At 39.8% G+C, this 21,087-nt stretch overlaps 1 protein-coding gene across 1 annotated transcript in view; it reads right to left on the bottom strand.

Annotated features, from left to right (window-relative positions):
• The window catches only part of LOC126200594 (ribosome quality control complex subunit NEMF), a 74,182-nt gene that overhangs the window by 40,444 nt on the left and 12,651 nt on the right, over positions 1-21,087 (bottom strand). The window contains exons 4-6 of the mRNA XM_049936721.1: positions 12,394-12,530; positions 5,708-5,871; positions 5,394-5,597 (exon numbers count right to left, since the gene is read on the bottom strand). Coding sequence (XP_049792678.1) covers positions 5,394-5,597; positions 5,708-5,871; positions 12,394-12,530 — 505 coding nt within the window. The remainder of the gene's footprint in view (positions 1-5,393; positions 5,598-5,707; positions 5,872-12,393; positions 12,531-21,087) is intronic.

Genomic DNA, 21,087 nt, shown 5'->3' with positions numbered 1-21,087 from the left:
TGTGAGTAACACTCTCTTCTCTATTACTCTGAAAAGTATTTTACGAGGTTTTTGCAAGAGCTGAAGATAGTCAGAAAGAAACCTTGTATTTTCAAGGACAATTACATGGTTTTCCCCTGCCATACCCATTCTATTCTCTGCAGGAATTCTTAAGATTTATTTAACTGAGATTTCAGAAAGATCATACATCAGCAATGACTCAGAATTGTTACCTGATCCACCCAACCCAAATTTAGTTTTCCTAAATACTGCAATGGTTCTTTATGACAAGCTATGGCTGTCACACTTCCATTCCTTACTCATTATTAGCAATTTGTAGTTGGTGTATTATATATTATTAAGTGCATGACATCGTTTTTCATCTAACGTTTTTAAACATTCTTTTATAATGTGACTTTGTTATAATGACTCTATGGAACAAAAATATTGCAAAAACTGGAAAGAATGGCAGTGGGAGTGTGTGATGGTATGGGGTTGGGTGGGGGGAGGAGGCAGGAGGGGTGTGTCAGCAATGTTATCTGTATCCTAGACAATGCTGATTAGAAGTTTAGTAAACATGGGAAGTCCTTCCTTAATCTACTTTTAATATGAATTGGGACAGATTATTACCAACCACACTGAGGAGGTGCCGAGTAGTACAGACATATTTGAAAATAGGCTTCTGGACATTATTTGGCTTTGACACAAGTCTTTTGTCAGATGAATGCACGCACATGCGCGCACACACACACACACACACACACACACACACACACACACACACACACACACACACACACAAGTGCATGGCCACTGTTGACTGTGGCTCCAGTGAGATAAGTAGCATTCTCAGTTTCACAGGATGGTGGGAATATATGAATGATGTGGGGATGGGGGATAGCAGAGCAGGGGCAGGAAGCTGCTGTAGTGCTGCCTGTAGGAGCATGCAGGAAAGAGGTAATGTGATTGGGGCAGGATAGTTTCAGCAGTTTAGTTTCAGCATCATGAGGCTGTGCTTGGTTGCAGGGGGAGGGGGGCACCAGAAAAGACAAGCAGATAAGGAGGAAGGGAGAAGGGCAATGCAGGTGCACTGGGGTGGTGGGGGACGGGAAGGTGAATAGGAGGCATGATTAAGGCTGAAGCAGGAGCAGGGAAGGGGGTAGAGGCTGGTAGAGTGGAGAAGAGGGACAAGAGCCAGTTTCACAAACAATGGTGGTTTACACAGGCCGAGGCACAGATGGGGATACAGTGTTGCCAGCTACAAATGACAGTTGCAGTACACAAATACAAATGCTTTGCACTTGAAGAAAGCATGTATCCTCCAAATTACGTCTCTTGCTTACTTAAGTACAATTTGTCACTTACTATCACCATCAGAAATGACAACTTGCAACAAATGGAATAAAAATTCACAATGTAACTCTCAATTATCAAGCTTAATGCTTGCATTGGCTTCAACCATCCGAGCAGACTGCTCAGAATAGTACTGAATGTTCACTGGCTGTTGCAGACTATGCGATTTAGGTGCACAGAATGAGCCTAAACTCGATCATCAATCGTGAAGGTGAGACCAGGGGGGTCATGGGAACAAAGGATACATTCCAGAGAGAACTCCTACCATTTAGAAAAGCTGATGGCTCGAGCTGTGATGCAGTCATTGAAGTCAACCACACCGTGTTGCATGGCATGCTTGGCAACTGGTGGTCAAGCTGTCTTTTCGTCACTATTTGGCAGTGGCCATTCATGAGGACACACAGCTTCTTCTTCATGTCCAAGAGAACACTGCACAGTGTCTGCAGATAAGTTGGTAAACTAAGTGCCTGCTTTCACGAGTGACTCTGTCTTGTAGGAAATTTCTAGGATATGAATGTAGTAGGAGGTAGTGGGAGGATGTATTGCTAAGGTCTTGTATTTCTGTCTTTTGTAAGGACAAGGGCCATAGTTGAAGGAGTTGGCAGGAAGAATGAAACAGGGATGGACTAGAACCAGAATATTGTGTAGGTTCACACTGCCTGGCAGAACAACACTGTGGGAGCATATGCCTCATTTCAGGGCACAAAGAGAGGTAGTCAAAACACTAGCAGAGAATGTGATTTAGTTGCTCCAGCCCTGGGTGATTCCAAGTCACGAAGGGGTACTCCTTTGCCTTTGTGACTGGTCATTGATGACAATGGGTGGGGCTGTATGGAAGGGACTTCCTGGTGTGGAATGGTTAGAATCTGTCGAAAAGGAGGTACTGTAGGTGGTTGTTTAATGTGGACAGCGGTATTGATGGAGCCATCCGAAATGTGTATATCGACAGTGAGGAATGTGGATTATTAAGCTGACAAGGCCCAGGTGAAATGACTGGGAGAGAAGGTACTGAGATTTTGGAGGAATATGGATAGGGCATCCTTACCCTAGGTGCAGATAATGAACATATCAGTGTCCGAACCATGTGTGGGGGCCTGGGATTCTGTGTGGCTAGGAAGGTTTCCTCTAGATGGCCCATAAATAAGTTGGCACAGGATGGTGTCAAGCAGGTTCCCAGATGTTTGTAGGTGATGCCTTTAAGGATGAAGTATTTATGGGTGAAGATATAGCTGGTCATGATGACCAGCAAGTTGTAGACCTGGAGTCTGTCGGGCACTGAGAAAGATAGAGTTAATGGTGGTGAGGCCATGCAACTACTTCCTCAATTATTTGTTGGATTTTCAGTCTTCCTCTACAGTTTTTACCTTCTACAGTTTCCTCTTGTACCATGGAAGTTATTCTGTGATGTCTTAACAGACGTCTTACCATACTGACCCTCCTTCTTGCCAGTTTTTTCCATATATTCCTTTCCTCGCCAATTCTCTGGAGAACTACTTCATTTCTCTATCTTATCATTCCGCATAATTTTCAACATTCTTTTGTAGAACCAGGAAGGGGCATAGAGAGTAGTGAGCAGAGTGCCAGGTGGTAAAGGAACTGTGGACAGTCAGTACAGTAAACGATTGGTATCTTTTATACAGCAGAAAGGCTATAGTTAATAGGCTGAAGGTGCTGATCCACAACGCAAAGATTCTCTCTGTAGGGGTACTGCCCATCTGTAATGGGGTATCCTGGGTGGTTAGGTTTGTGTATTTTAGGAAGCATGAGAGCAGGGATGAGGAGTGGGAGAAATTCATGGGAGAGGGGACTTACAGTTTTGATGAGGGACTGGATATCATGCTGGATTTCTGGAATGGGGCCACTAAGGGAGGGCTCGTAGGTGGATCTGTTCGACAGCTGATGTGGGCCCTCAGCTATGTAATCCCTGCAGTTCGTAACAGTGGTGGAGCCTTTGTTGGCAGGAAGGATTGTAAGGTTGTGATAAGTTTTAATGTGGTGGATTGTGGTTCTTTCTGTGGGTGTGAGGTTAGTTTTCATGTTGAGGGTTTGGGGGGAATGATGACAAGGTAATATTTGAGGTTTGGAAATTCTGGAAAGTTATCAATTGATAGTTCAGCAGCAGCAGGGTGGATCACAGTTGGCTGAAGGAATAAACTGATTACAGCAGGGCTGGTTTTGGGACTAGTCTGAATGGTAGGATTGGTGACGGAAAAGTGTTTCCATTGTAGAGATCAGGAGAAGGACAGAGGATCTTTAATAAGCCGATTATGATTGGACTTTGGAGCAGGAGCAGAAAAGGTTGAGGCCTTTGGAAACTACTGATACTTGGGCTTTTGGAAGACAGGTTCGTAATTGTTTATGGATCAGTTTGGGCTCTGGGTTTTGTAGTGTGACAGGAGGAAGTTTCTTAGAGTGTGGCAAATGCAGTAGGTCAGTAACACAGGATTTGGTGACTATGAAGGAGTGTGGGGGAGGTTGGATGGAGGCTCTTGTGATGGTGATGGGCAATGATCATGCAACATTTGTACAAGGGGAACAGACTGGACAGTTTTTTGAGGTGGTGGTGTGCATGCTACTCTAGTTCCTGGAGAGTAAGAATGTTAATCTGGGAGATGGGCTGTAGGATGTCAGCCTTCCAGAGGAGGAGGATTTTGCAGCTAGAGCAGGGGTAGTGCAAGAAGGCTGGGTTTTAGTAATTGGTTTTGCACGACTAGGTTGGTGAGGGTTATAGTCTGATGGAATTTAAAAAGGTAGTGGTCATCATGGAAGGAAGGATTACAGCTGGAGCTGGGTGATTTTGTGGTAAGGCTATTTGGGAGGGATTCCACAAGTGAGGCAATAATGCAGGATCAGTATGTGGGACAGGATTCTGGCTACAGATAGGGAAAATTTTCTGTATTGCCACAGATGGAAGGAGCAGGGATTCATAGTGGAGGATAAAAAACACTTAGAACTGTCTTAAAAATTACAACTAATAAAAGACAGACAATGAGTAGTGTAACAGAACAGCGAACAGAAATAAAGGGAAAGAGTACTGGGTTGTAAGATGGTAGAGAAACTACTAGGCAAAATAAAACAATGAAAACCCAAGGAGGAATAACTTGTGATGAATTAGGATAGAATATTACTCAGCACATAAAGGTGACACTGAGCCGTAGACATGCACATTTAATAGTAGATTATTGGATGGTTAGCTTCACCCCCCCCCCCCCCCCACCTACACACACACACACACACACACACACACACACACACACACACACACAGAGCCACCTTTCTACCTTTCTCTCCAACTCTCTCCTTTTGGCCTTAGTAGTGACGTCTGCAGGAGTGGGTAATGGGGGTACAGAAGTGGTGTATCAATTACTGTGACCAATTTTATATGTAAAAGTTGCCAGAGAATTAAAGTAGTTAGAAACATAAAGACACAATAATACACTCATACAATTACCAACCTGCATCAAACATACCAATTTGCTTTGGTTTTCAAAAGAGCATTATGAGTATCAATATAACTATGAATTTCTTGAATACTCAACCTCAGAACAGTGCATAAAATTTAACAGTATTCACATAATACCCATCTTACCTCATGGTAAGGTATGCAGTCATATTCTCCTATCAACATTATCATACTGTAAGTCATAAACAACAGCATGGCCACAAAGAATCTAAGTTTATTCTTCTTCCACTTACAAGCAAACAGCAACTCAGAATACAAACACAGAAACAATCACAATACTGATACAAGCAGTTGCTGACAATAAGTGTGAACATAATATAAGAGCGAGTGCCTGCTGTACTGTGCTCCAGTAGATGGTGTAGCAGATAACGTGCTGTGTGCACAAAGTCAGGTGGCCCACACAGGACGCCTCTGGTGGCTAGTCTGTGCAAATGCCATTTGTAAAATATTTGAAGTGTAGTGTGTCGGGGGCCTGGTGCAACTGCACTTAGCTAAGTATTTCCTTACAGGGTTATAGCATCAACAAATTGTTTCATGCTTATTGTGCAAACTTTAATAATTTCAAAAAACACTAATAAGATGCAGACAACATTCTCACCATCTGCAAAGCTTTCATATCAATCTTTTGTCCTTCCAGTGTAGAGAAAAATTCATCAACTGCAGCATCAAAGGTAGGAAATTCCTTATGCGGCTGATTACTATGCTGCTCAAATATCATTGGATGAAATTCTATATTTGTAAAAAAGTCCTCTTCGCCTCCATCTGGTAGTGGACGTTTTTCTTTCTTTTGAAGAATGTATCCCTGCACAGTTGTAAATAATACACATAGAAACACCACTTCGTGGAAAAAACAAATTTTGAAAATTCTGTGAATTCACAATAATCAAAGCAAGAATGAAAAATCAGTTCTACCTTTGAAACTTGCCTAGCAGCATTTTCCATAAGCTTTTCAGCTTCAGTGAGTGCTTCACAAAGCTTTGGCAAATCCTCTGTCACACTGAAATTTTTCCCAAATTTACATCCACTGGGAAAGCCACCTCTAAGTAGTACGTGCTCAATGACTGCTGGTCCATATTCTAAACGAATACATGATGATTATTTTGAAAGTTATAGTTCAAACAAACACTACTTCAATCATATGGACTCTATTATCAAAGAAAAGACTGGCACAGGAATTGTCTTAATGACAAGATCAACACTTACTTTGAGAAACATGCAAACATATTTAATTTTAACTTCTATACAGGTACTGAATAAATCTATCAAGCTAAAGTGATGTGAAATTATTACTTTTAAATTATTTTTACTATCATTTTAACAAGTATGTAGCCAGATAGCTGCGGCTGCACAATTTACTTCTGTAACACAATTTGCTGGTGCAGTGAAGACTGGACATACTTTCCTACGTGGTACTGCAAACTGCCTTGACGGAAGTGCTAACGGAAAATTTTGTCAGGGTATATATGCACTTTTAGCATTCAAATTTACGAGATGTGAACTGGTTCACCAACACGTATTGTTCTATTAGCAATGAGCTTTTGGACAGCAAATCTCATGCTATCACCTCTCTGTGAATAGTTCTGATCTACATATGGAGCAGAAGTACTGTATAATGAATGAGAAGGATGCCTGATGTCAGTATACTTTACAGCATGTTTTAGACTAACCAAGTGGATGAGTGAGCTTTCATATTTTTTTGTTTTGTATTTCTGCATCACAATGACACTGCTAGCAATGGAGCTAAATTTGTATAACGTCCAGGGTACATCTCTGTTGGAATGCCCAAATCTGCAAGCCTCTATGCAGGTGAACCATTTGAAATCATTTGATTCTTTCTGTTGGCTCACTCTGGAGAGTTGGGAGAGAAGTACAGGATACGGAAACATTGCGTCTCCACTTATATATGCCACATATCCCTGAATGTGTGGCTTGACATGGTGCAGAGACTGTTAATTGGATGTGGGAAGGTCTGTAGTTCAAGAAGATAGGTAAAAAATAAATAAATAAATAAATAAATAAAGAGAAGTGTGGGCTGTTACCTCTCAATCAGGTAGGGCCTCAATTGGCATCACGAGGCTAAGTTCAGCCCAGTCCAGTCCTTTCACAAAGGAAAAATCCCTGGCAGTACTGGGAATCAAATTTGGGTCCCCCACAAGACAGTCTGACACAGTGATCACTTGGCTATGGAGGCAGACAGGTAGAAATAAAAACAATAGAAAACTGTAAAAATTTGGGGAACATTGATAGATAATTAGGGGTAAAAAGGACATAAAAAGAAATTAGGATTAAAAAAGGGATAAAATAGCAGATTATAATGCGCAGCAGCCCCCCCCCCCCTCCACACATGCATGGAGGGAGGGAGGGAGGGAGGGAGAGATTTATAATGCAGAATCCTTACAGAACACTGGGGGAAGAAATGCTGTGGAAGAGAAACCATGAACAAAGAGGAGCATAAATTAAAACCAAGTGGACGGTAACAGGCCAAAAAGGAAAAAAGACTAGGTTTTAATGTTGTGCATTCTTTTACAGATGACACACAATCTCAGATAAGAACGAATTGGGAGGCAATTGGCAAGGCTGTTTTCCAAAGAAATATGCTGGATTCACCTACATCAGTTTAAGGAAACCCAGGAAAACCTACATCTAAATAATCAAATGGCCATGGTGTTAACACTGCTCCTTCCAAAAGTCAATCCAGTTCAAATGGCTCTGAGCACTACGGGACTTAACTTCTGAGGTCATCAGTCCCCTAGAACTTAGAACTACTTAAACCTAGCTAACCTAAGGACATCACACACATCCATGCCCGAGGCAGGATTCGAACCTGCGACCGCAGCAGTGCACGGTTCCAGACTGTAGCGCCTAGAACCGCTCGGCCAACCCGGCCGGCGTCAATCCAGTGCCCTAGCCTATGTGCCACCTTGTTCTCTGCTAACAGACCAGTATGTGTTGGTGAGCCACTTAATACTGGGTTGGAAGAGCAGAAGCAAGTCTCACAGATGTTTTAAATTTCCTATTATTCAGTACAACTTACATGGCACATGAAAACCTCTAGAAAGAAAAGTCATATGGATATCACACAATAGTGAACACTGTCAACAACACTTTCTATCAATACTGAATGTGCCAATGCACAACCATCACAAGGCAGCTGAATAACAAAAGCTAGGGTGAATATCACCACTAACATTGCATAAATTGAAGGTGATACCTGAGCACTGCACTAGAAGTTGGGTTTTCATTTGGTTTATCACCTTCCCCAGTTCAATCGCATGTTATGTTTACTTTAATGGTCACAAAAAGGAAATGAAATTAGTTTCTGCAAATATTGCCTATCTACAACTATATCCATACGCTGTGAAGCACTGTGAAGTGCATGGCAGAGGTTATGTCCCACTTTACCAGTTTTTAGGGCTTTTTCCCATTCCATTCACATCTGGAGCACAGAAAGAATCATTGTTCGACGACTGTACATGCCGTAGGTAATCCAATCTTTTCCTCATGGTCCCTATGGGAGTGATATGAAGAGGGTTGTAGTATATTCCTAGTCATTTAAAGCCAATTCTTGAAATTTTGTTCGGGATAGTTTCCATCCATCTTCAAAAGCCTGTCAGTTCAGTTTCTTCATCATCTCTATGACACTCTCTTGTAGGTCAAACAAACCTGTGACCATTCGTGATGCCCTTTTCTGTATACATTCAAAATCCCCTGCTAGTACTATTTGGTACAGGTCCCACATACTTGAGCAATATTCTATTGTGGGTCACATGAGTGATTGTAAGCAATCTCGTATATAAATTGCCAACAACCTTGCTGTAGTGAACACCAGTTGCTGTTGGATCACTGAAGTTAAGTGCTGTTGGGCTGGGCTAGCACTTCGATGGGTGACCATCTGGTCTGCCTAGAGCTGATGGCAAGTGGGGTGCATTCAACCCTTGTGAGGCACACTGAAGAACTACTTGATTGAGAAGTAGTGGCTCCAGTCTCGTAAACTGACATACAGCTGGGAGAGCAGTATGCTGACCATGTGCCCACTCCCCCCCCCCCCCCCCCCATCCCATATCCGCATCCAGTGACGCCTGTGTGCTGAGGGGATGGCACACCAGCTGGTCGGTACCATTGGGCCTTCATGGCCTGTTCGGACGGAGTTTAGTTTTCCTTTATAGACTGATTGCATTTCCGTAATATTCTATCAATAAACTGAAGTTTGATACCTGCTTTATGGAAGACTGAGCCTATGTGTTAATTCCATTTCATATCCCTATAAAGTGTTATACCCAGGTATTTGAATGAGTTTACAGATTCCAACTGCGACTCATATACTACATTCTTAGGATACTATGTTTCTTTTATTTTCTGAAATGGAGAATTTACATTTCTGAATATTTAAAGCAAGTTGCCAACCTTTGCAGCTCTTTGAAATCTTATCAAAGTCTGAATGGATATCTGTACCATTTCATTCAGACTGCATTTCATTGTAGATAACAGCATCATCTGCGAGAAGTCTGGCATTACTATTAATATTGTTCACAAGATCAATAATATACAACACGAACAGCAGGGGGACCCAACACACATCCCTGGGGGCAGTTACGTCTACATCTGTCGGTGACCCTCCATCCAGGATAATATGCTGTGTCCTACCAATAAATGCTCAAATGAGTCACAAGTTTCATTTGGTACACCATACTATCGCACTTTTGATAATCAGTGTTGGTGTGGTACTAAGTCAAATGATTTTCAGAAACTGAGAAACTCTGCATCTACCTGACTTCCTTGATCGATGACTTTCAGGAAATCATGTTAGAAAAACATGAGTTGGGTTACACATGACCCATACTTTTGAAAACCATGCTGATTGGCATGGAGAAGGTCATTCTGTCTGATATTTCTCATTTTGTTTTAGTTCAGAATATGTTCTAAGATTCAACAACAAACGGATGTCAAGGATATTTGATCCCTTCTGCTACCCTTCTTATACGCAGGTGTGACCTGTGCAGCAACTGAGCATGGTTTTTTGTTTGAAAGATTTACAGTAGATCATAGTTGACAAAGGGGCTAACTCAGCTGCAAATTGGGTGTAAAATCCAATAGGGATTCCATTGGGCTTTGGGGCTTTGTTCAGTTTTTATGATTTCAGATATTTCTCACTGACACTAACTTCTGTTTCATTCACCTTTTAGTGGTACGAGAATTAATCTGCAGCAATACTCCTGGGTTTGCCTTTGTAAAGGAACATTTTTAAAAAATGTTAAGCATTTCCACTTTTGCTTTACTGCTCTCAATTTTGAGTTACTACCTTGTCCATGAGTGACTGGACACTAAATTTGGAGCCACTAACAGCCTTTACATATGTGCAGAATTTCTTTGGTTCTTGTGGAAGATCTTTTGACACTAATCTATACAGAAGTCATTGACGGTTTCACGCATTGTTCCCTTGGCTGCCACATGCATTTCATTCACCATCTATCTAGCTACTAATCTATGCTTTGTTTTATATCTATTATGCAGTAGTTTCTGTTTCTTTAAGCAGGGTAGTGCAGTGGGTAGCTCACTGGACTCATGTTCGGGAAGACGACAGTTCAAACCCACATCCAGCAATCTTGATTTAGGCTTTCCATGATTTCCCTAAATCACTTACGGTAAATGCTGGGATGGTTTCTTTGAGAAGACATGGCTGATTTCCTTCTCCATCTTTACTGAATCTAAGTTTGGGCTCCGTTTCTACTAATGACCCTGGCCGGCGATATAAAGTCAGTTTGTAGTAAATATATTTCTGTTACTGATAAGTCAGATATATGTATAGTATTTAACAATCACTTTCTGAACATTGCTGGTGAATTAAATAAAAACTTTGTTTCCACAGGAAATCATACAACTTTCTTGGAAAATGCCTTTCTGAGACTGATGTCTTGAAATACTCCTCTTTGATACTGAAAAGCAGGAGACTGACTCTCATGGATATGATGGAGAGCCTAGCAGAATATTAAAGTACTGTGCTGCACATGTTAGCCCTTACCTGACCATATTTGTAATTTTTCCTTTAAGAATGGTCAGTTTCCTGAAGAACTAAAGTACACAGTAGTAAAGCCGCTTTATAAAAAGGGAAAAAGGGGTAATGTAAACAATTTTAGACCTATTTCTATGCCATCGGTGTTTACTACAGGCTGTGTATGTTAGGATAATTGATCATTTTATGACACATAATTTGCTATCAACTGTACAGTTCGGTTTTAAAAGTGGTTTAACAATTGAAAATGCTATATTCTCTTTTCTCTGTGAGGTACTGGGTGGATTAAACAAAAGGTTTCAAATGCTAAGCATCTTCTTTGATTTAACTAAGGTGTTTGGGTGTGATCACAAAATATTGCTCCAGAAGTTGGACCACTGTAGAATACGGGGAGTAGCTCACAATTGGTTCGCCTCTTGCTTTAACAACAGACAGCAAAAGGTCATTATTCACAGTGTTGAGAATGGCTATTATGTGAGGTCTGAGTGGGGCACAGTCAAATGGGGGGTGCCCCTGAGATCAGTGCTGGGGCAACTCCTCTTCCTTATTTATATAAATGATATGCCCTCTAGTATTACAGGTGATTCTAAACTATCTCTGTTTGCTGATGACACTAGCTTGGTAGTAAAGGATGTTGTGTGCAACAATGGTACTGTTTCAAATAGTGCTGTTCATGACATAAGTTCATACCCTGTAGAAAATAAACTAATGCTAAATCATAATAAGACTCAGTTTTTACAGTTTCTAACACACAATTCAACAAAACCCGATGTTTTAATTTCACAGAATGGGCATGTGCTTAGTGAAATTGAACAGTTCAAATTTCTAGGTGTCCAGATCACAGAAGAATGTTGTGGAAAGCCTACATTCAGGATCTTATTGAGAAACTTAATGTTGCCATTTTTACTACCAACACACCCATTCACAACAGTCTCTAAACTGCATGATAGGAAGTCAGGGCGATTTCCAGCTGCTCACAAACAGCAACCAACTCATCTCCTGCCTGAGAACAGCAAACACACTGGGGCTGCATTATAACTGGTACAATATTTTACATATCAGTCAACAAACAACTTATGCCTGGAACAGTATTTAACACAATAGAAAACAAATACCTTTATACTGAGTTTGCTGATTCTCTTTTAATTTACGAGTTTGATATGCTACAAATATTACCAGTAGTTTTTTGGAACGTAAGTGATTTATAACCAAAAATGAGATCTCTATTACAATGGCAAAAAGTTGGTACAAGTTTTACTGTTTCTCCGTAGCATTTTTCAGGTTATAGTCACAAAGAAAATTTGAGAGTAGCGTTAATTTATGATAAAGGCAAACAATACACACTCCAATTAAATGAGAGAACTAATATGACAGGATATGTTACTTATTTACAAACTGTAAATCATAACACTAATTTATTATGAAATAAGTAATGTGAAACACTATTAAATTGCAAAAATCTTTGCAAGTGTCTGAAACTTGTCAAAATTATATTTCTTTCACATAAACATATAACAAAATTTTGGAACTGATAGTTCCTACCAACACCCTCATTATAGAACCATTACCAAATTTATGTAATACTTACCAAGGTTTGTGTTCAATATCTTTTTTAGATTATCACCCTCTTTAGCTGATGCAAATACTGACTGAAGTTTTTCTAGAGATGGTGCTCCTTCATGAGTTCGTGCCCTGTTCATTGGGTATTTTTCCTTTATCGCAAATCTGCAAAATGTTTGAGAGAAAGTAAAAGTTGAAAGTGCATGAAAACAATTCCATAGTTAAGGTACAAACGTACATGATAGTGAAGTCCCTAAGAGGCCAATCAAGAGTATAAAATTGCAGAAGTGAGTACAGAAACTAATACTAATTCAAATAATCAAAAGAATTTACGATGATGATAAATTAATTTAGAATTTATTGTCAGATGATGAGGCCACCAAATATCTAATATTTGCAGGAGTTTATAGGGGCACATTTCAAATCAAAATTATGAACAGTGCCAGCAGCATGAGTTCATTTCAAAGAATTGGTTTGGTAGGAAATCATTGCTGTTTATGCACAAGGGTACATCTACATCAATATTCTGCAATCCACCTTACAAAGTATGGAAAATGGTACCCCATACCACTATTAGTCATTTTCTTTCCTGTCCCACTAGCAAATAGAATGAGGGAATAACGACTATCTATATGCCTGTCTATATAGCCCTAATTTCTCGTATCTTTGTGGTCCTTATGTGCAATGTATGGTGGAGCCAACAGAATTGTTTTGTAGTCAGCTTCAAATGCTGGTTACCTACATTTTCTCAATAGTGTTCCTTGAAAAGGATATCATCTTTCTTCCAGGGATTCCTCAAAGCATCTTCATAACACTTGCATGTCATTTGAACATACCATTAACAAATCTAGCAGCCTGCCTCTGAACTGCTTTGATGTCTTTCTTTAATATGACCTGGTACTGATCCCAAACAATCGAGCCATAATGAACCTCACTTTCCTAGAATCCTCCCAATAAACCAAAGTCGACGATTCACCTTTCCTACCACAATCCTCACACACTCGTTCCGTTTTATACCACTATGCAATGTTACATGGAGATATTTAAACGATGTGACTGTCTCAAGCAAGACACTACTAATGCTATATCCAACCATTGTGGGTTTGTTTTTCCTCCTCAGTTGCATTAACTTAGTTTTCTACATTTAGAGCTAACTACCACTCATCATACCAACTAGAAATTGTGTCCGAATCATGTTGTATACTCCAACAGTCAGACAACTTTGACATATTACCGTACACCACAGCATCATCGGCAAATAACCCCAGATTGCTGTCCACCCTGTCCGTCAAATCATTTATGTATGTAGAGAAAAACAGTGGTCCTATCACACTTCCTTGGGGCACTCTTAACAATACCCTTGTCTCTGATGAACACTTGCCATCAAGGACAACATACTGAATTCTATAACTTAAGAAGTCTTCGGGCCACTCACATATCTATCAACCTATTCCATATGCTCGTACCTTCTTTAAAAGCCTGCAATAGGGTACAGTGTCAATCACTATCCAGAAATCTAGAAATATGGAATCTGCCTGTTATCCTTCATCCACAGTTCACAGTATATCAGGTGAGAAAAGGGAAAGCTGAGTTTTGCATGAGCAATGCTTTCTAAAACCATGTTGATTTGTGGATGTAAGTTTCTAAATCTCACAAAAATTTATTACAATCGAACTGAGAATATGTTCAAGAATACTGCTGCAAACCAATGTTACAGATATTGGTCTGTAATTTTGTGGGTGTATTCTTTCATCCTTCTTACACACAAGAGTTCGCGCGCTTTTTTTTTTCAGTTGCTTGGGACTTTGTGCTGGGTGAGACATTCATGATAAATGCAAGCTAAATAAGGGACCTGTGCTATACATTACTCTTTGAAAAACTGAACTTAGATGCCATCTGGACCTGATGACATTTGTTTTCAACTCCTCCAGCTGTTTCTCTACACCAGGGATGCTTATTACTATGTCGTCCATACAGGAGTCTGTTTTATGGTCTAACGACGGTTTGTTTGTATGCTTCTCCCGTGTAAACAATTTCTTGAATGTGAAATTTGAAACTTCAGCTTTTGTTTTACTACCTTCAGTTACCACGCCAGACTGGTCACCAAGTAACTAGATGGAAGCCTTAGACTCAATTAGCAATCTTACATAGGACCAGAATTTTCTCGTGTTCTCTGCCACATCTTTTGCTAAGGTATGATAGTGGTAGCAGTTGTATGCTTCGTACACATCATTTCACAGATGCATGAATCTCTACTAATCTTTGCTGCTTGTCATCTGCGTGTTCTCTTTTGAACTGAGACTGCAATAGCCTTTGCTTCCTCACTTTATTAAGCCATGGTGGATCTTTTCTGTCCTTAATTCACTTACTAGGCGCATAATTCTCCTTAAACTTTGCCCACAGTTCCTCTATGTTCTCCTTACTGGAACTAAGTAATGTCAATTCACTGTCTAAGTGGGACGCTAACGACTGCTTATCTGTTCTTTCTAGCAGAAACACTGTCCTAGCCTTCTTAACTGATTTATTAACTTTTGTAACAACAGTTGCAATAATGACACCATTATTGCTAATTCCCATTTCTATACTGACTTTGTTGATAAGGTCTGGCTATTTAAAGCTACGAGGTCTCAAATATTTCCATCGCATGTGGGCTGCTGAACTAGCTGCTCAAGACAGCCATAAGAAAACGTGTTCAAAAGTACTTTGCAGGACTATCTGCCCCTGCAATGTATCTACAGATATTCCAGTCTATACTCGGTAGGTTAACCCTTTCAGACCTGATTTTTTATTTACTTATTAAAAAAATATCTGACATAATTTTTACATTCAGGTGAGTCTCCTGACAACATTTTTCTAAGAAAAAAATTTCATATGATCTCTAGTTTTCTAGATATTTAATGTACACAATTGTGTTCATCAGGTCTCGAGCTTCATGTCATACATTACGGAGGTTAACACTGTGGATCAAGTATGCCACTCTTTATTTCACTTTACAACAGAAGAAACAATTGAAATAATTCCAAATTACAGTTATTATTTAAACAACAATGATCAAAACACTGATTTTATGGTTTTGTATGAAACTGTAAAAAAAAATTCTGTCCTTTTGGAGACATAAATGTGCTTTACATTTTCTGCACTGAATTCTAGACTGCCCTGTACATTTTGGAAATTTGCGGTGACTTGGAGCCCCTACATCATGCAAAGGCAAATGGTCAATGGAATCAAACTGTATCTCTGTAGCTGGTCATAATTCTCCTCTTTTTCTTGGTATGACTCTCATGTCTGAAGCCAGTCCTTCATCAGACAGATGCCCCCTCTTCTTTTCAGTCACTTTCTTCTGGCACAGTATCAATCTATCTCCTACCCTGATATGAAATGAAAGAAGGTCCATTTGCTTCTTCTTTGGGATAGACAGGTTGTCTGCATCTCGTCTGTATGCCAACCAACTCTGCACGCTGGCAAAGTCAACAGCGTGAAAAATCATATGGAAAGGCCATTTTCGAGATCTGATGAAAACTCTGTAGTAGCTTATCAATTGATCAAATAGTTCCACACGATCCATTGCATGATTATATCTTCTCAATATTTCAGGTCTTTCTACTTTCACCCATTTATGGTGTTTTTTGTCCCAACACTCAACTTCATCCACTGAGCCTATATCAACAAACTTTGAACACAGTACAACTGTCCTATAGTCTAAACACTTACACATGGTAATGTCATCAGCACTAGTGATTATTCTCAGTAACCTCTGGTTTGTTTCATTATTGTTTTATCATCTAAAAATCTTTCCAAATCTGTTTTGACGGACAGTACCTGCTGCACTGATGCCTTGAGATTTCAGAACTTGAAACAAGTGATAAGGTGAAAAGAAGTTGTCAAAGTATAATTTATGACCTTTACTTTTTCAGAGTGGAACAGAAAATTCTAAAGCAACAGCAAGACCTAACCCAATTTTTTTACAGTATGTGGTATTTAGTTCAGTTGTAGCACCTTGATACAAAAGAAACTCATGCACTATTCCACTCTTTTCACATGAAGACTTTGAATCCCCATGGACTTGGTTTCTGCTTGACATACTGTTTTGCAGAAAACTTCCCAGTGAAAGGAATAATTTCTTCACTGACACTAACATTCTCTTCTATAGGAAGTTGACTGCAGCGTTTTCAAATGGCTGAGTAAATTGGTCTGACTTTGTAAGATTTATCTTTATTTTCAGGTGGCTTTTCCAGATTGTTCATCAAGAGTAAATCTGTTCATAATTCTAAAAATCTGTCTCTTGACATGTTTTCCCAAAACACATTTACCTTCAGGCTTGTATCCCAATACATTCATAATCTGGGAAATTTCAAGGTGCCAGTCAATATATGCAAACCAAATAGCATCTCTAATGCTTGAGGAGTTGTCTGCTTGAATGAGGATTTGCCTCGTTGTAATGCATAAATATGAGTGTGTGCTGCCATGCTAGTGAACAAACCATCTGGTATATATCTTTTTTAGTACTGCATTGGAGAACACAAGAGAGATTCTTCATAATTTGGAGATTTGTATGTTTCTGCAATGGTACTGAGAGGCTTTCATTTCCATTTTATGGATTCTTTAGGTGTCATCATTATGTTGTCACACAGGTTATGCAATTCTGGGTTGTTTTCATTGCATAAAAAATTCATTTCAGCATCCACCACCTCTCCATCATCATCGTCTTCAGATATGGTGTCTCTACACACATCATTCACGCCCATTTTATTTGCTCCAACACGTTTTACTATTTGTGGAGCTTGCCTTTCAATAAGTGGTACACTGTCATCCTCATCTCCACTCAAACTAATGTCAGAAACGCCACCATTTTCAATTATGTCCATAATCAAGTCCCAATCTTTCTCCACAGAAAGATATTCCTTATCCATATTTTTAAGTCAAAAGCCAGCAATATAAAATAAAATCATATGTATAGGTCACTTATTCTCCTATTTGCTGCTGGTACCAAAATTAATGGAAAAATTACCACACATAACTACCATAGCCATGCAAATATAGCTGAGACACATTTTGGGTTATTTTTCCTATTTTACACCATTAAGGACCTGTTGTACACAAATGTGTACATTAATCTTACCTGACACATAACACAAATATGAATTGAATGAAATTGCTGAAAATTCCTCTGAAAGAACGTCTAATGTTTCCAAAAGAAGGAAACCACACAAAACATTCATAGACAAAACCCACAAAGTGACTATAATAGCAAATAAAGTCAATGAGTAATGGCTTCCCACAGTGAGAAAACACCAGAGAGTATATTTTACTATGTGGTTCACAGACTGCTCACAAGAGAGCAGCAGCTGCTGGAGCATGGCTAAAAGAAACATACACAAATGTCCACAGTGGTTTTGGATGCACCTGACATTTCTTGTCAGCGAAATATTAGCGAACAAACTTTATGTACACAATTGTGACCACCAGGTCTGAAAGGGTTAAAGTAGCTACCAACTAGTAGTGCATGATCTGGACATTTACATGCTACTGACCACAGACTTCCTTTGAATGACTTTAGAATTGTCACAGCAGAATCGGATGGCAGGTAAAAATATCCAACAATTAATTTAGTTTCACCTGAAACTGTTGCACACGACTCGATAACTTCACTGTCACACTCCCACTTCGACCTCAATAGAGAGAATATTTTTGTCAACTGCAATGAACACTCCCCCTCCTATGGCCTCTAATATCTCTTTCTGATATACACTATATGACTTGCTAAATATCTCCAAGCTTTCCTCTTCGGGTTTCAGTCAGCGCTCAGTCCCGAGAATAATTTGAGCTAAGAACTTTCCTGGAGAACAGTAAATTTGGGAACTTTGTTATAAATACTTTGCAATTTACTGATAAAATATTGACAGTTGAAGTGTCTTTTCTCTGAATGCTGTCTGACTTCCCTGGTTTAATATCAATTGGTGTGTGTTCATCAGAGTACCTCAGACAACTGCCTAGCCTAAAAAACCCTCATGTGCACTCCCCAAGTATTCTGCTACCTGAGTATCTATTTTCTGTGAAAAAAATAGTAATGCATCACAGTAATCTAGAAGGCAATTGTTTAAGGAAAAAACATAAGTGAGTCCTTAGCTGTGTTGTTGTAATAAGATTAGTAGTGTATCAAATGACCACAGTAGTTACTGAAGTAAGAGACCATGAAAAAAAAAAACTGGGGCCAAACAACTAAAGTTGGCAGCTTGTTTCGAAATCAACCTCTATCTTTGGTACAAAGGACCATGTCTTAAGTATATATGCTACCAGCCTAAAAGTATCTTGTGTTGGGTAATTGAGTAGTAAAACTTTCTAGAGGAAATACTGTTAGTTCAAACTGCTGTGATGCGTCAGTTAGTGAAAAGAGCATCTCCAGATTTAACGTTTTTTTACCTAAGTCACTCAGTATGTGCTTACATTTCTTTATATTCTGAAATCATCATCTGCAACAAAATTCCTCTTGTACCTTCTTTGCTGTTTCATCTAACTGTTTTACGTATAAGAACAATATTGTTATACACAATGTGCCTGATATGTTGCTAGAGAAGGCCGAAATGCACGCGTTAAACTCACGCAGGCTGGCGTGAGGTCTGAAACAGGATACGTAATGAATGCTATAAAGAAAAGTACATAGCTGCTGGAATACTTAACTTTAATCCATCACTGGTGTACATCGCTCTTGGCGATACAAGTTAGACTCTTTAGATACATGCAATATACTGTTAATGGCGCCTTGCTAGGTCGTAGCCATTGACTTAGCTGAAGGCTATGCTATCTATATTCTCGGCAAATGAGAGAGTCTTCGTCTGTGTAGTCGCTAGCAAAGTCGTCCGTACAACTGGGGCGAGTGCTAGTAAGTCTCTCTAGACCTGCCGTGTGGCGGCACTCGGTCTGCAATTACTGACAGTGGCGACACGCGGGTCCGACGTATACTAATGGACCGCGGCCGATTTAAAAGCTACCACATAGCAAGTGTGATGTCTGGCGGTGACACCACAGTGCCGTTTGCTTTAAAGCGCGCAGGAAATGCCCACAAAAGTCTTTTGAGTCATTTAAGGAAACACTTTGGGTGTAATGTGTGTGTCACATCAAATGTTGGTCATCACATAAAACTTCTAAAACTATTAAGTCAAACAGCACTTCCCAGTATTTGGTGGGGGGGAAAAAAAAAAAAAAAAAAAAAAAAAACAGGATTTATTTAAAATTAAGCATGTATTATTAACTGTTTAATTCACTGAGAGGGGACAAAAACATTTGTGACCTCAGAAAATCTTTAACATAGGTTAAAATAAATTGATGCATCCTTTCTTTCTCTTTCTGTGGCCAAAAATTTACCTGTGTCTTTTAATTGTGCCTGCCTGCAACTTAATGTGTCATCTTTATAGTAAATAGCAATCTATCTTTTTCTACATTGTTGACTTTCCATCCTATAGTTTTCACTGTTTGATGCAACAATACCATTTTTAACTGACTGACAACTGCTGACAGCTCCATTCATGGGTTTTCCATACTATTACTCTTTGTTTCCTGTTAGAGCAACTTGACTTGAATCATTTTGCATCATTACTTGTGACTACATTACAGTTTTCTTAAAGTGGCATTGTTATTCATGTTCCGGTGTAACCACAAGCGCCCGCACAATGACGGAGAATGCAAGAGCAGAGAAGGCTGTGAGACGACGTCAGCCAGTAGCCCGCTGACAAGGACCGCACCACGACAGGAGCGGCCTCTACAAGAAGGGAATATAAGCACTGCTACTGCCAGCCTCGGCTGCATACTACTAGACCTGCACTAGGAGAGCACTACAATAGCAGTTATTACTTATCGATATCCATTGCTTGTATGGACACAGTATATCGAGAAAGACACTGTCTGTCTGCCTGTCGCATATCGCTTGCGACACGTTCTTGTAATGCACAGCTAAGTATTGTCTATCTTCTTTATTGTGATAAAAACTATTAATGTTATTTGCTTGAATTGTTGTACAGCATTCCAAGTGCACAGCATCTTTTAGGCACCCTACACGAGACGAGTGGGCAGGACCCCACAATTCATGTCACAGAAAATGTCAGTGGCCTTTGATGTACTTACATCTGCATACATACTTCACAAGCCACCTTATGGAGGATGGTGGATGGTACCTTCTACAACTAACAGTCATTTTCCTTTCTGTTCCACTCACAAACAGAGCAAGAGAAAAACAACTATCTTTATGGCTCCATACTAGCCCTAATTTCTCTTATCTTGGTGTTCCTTGCATGAAATGTACATTGGTAGCAGTAGAATCGCTCTGCCGTCAGCTTCAAATGCCAGTTCTCTAAATTTTCTTCATAATGTTCCATGAAAAGAGTGCCATCTTCCCTCCGTGGATTCCCATTTGAGTTCACAATGCATTCTGTAACACTTGTAGGATGATGGAATCTACAAGCAACAAATGTAGTAGCACACCCTCCCCTTAGGTCAAACCAGTGACCATTTGTGCTGCCCTTTTTTGATACATTTAATAACCTTTGTTACAGACATACCAAAACTAAAATCTATGCTAATACTCTACACACACCCCGAAGTAAGTGCTATGGACAGATGTGGCAGAATGATGCTACTGGCTGGATCATCACGTGATGCACTGGTCCTTGCACAGTGCATCGCCCCACTATCTGCCTTCTTATGTGCACAGCATTATAGTCCTATTTGG

Source organism: Schistocerca nitens, chromosome 1 (assembly GCF_023898315.1).
Source record: "Schistocerca nitens isolate TAMUIC-IGC-003100 chromosome 1, iqSchNite1.1, whole genome shotgun sequence".
Lineage (NCBI taxonomy): Eukaryota > Metazoa > Arthropoda > Insecta > Orthoptera > Acrididae > Schistocerca > Schistocerca nitens.
This window is presented reverse-complemented; position numbering and strand designations above follow the sequence as displayed.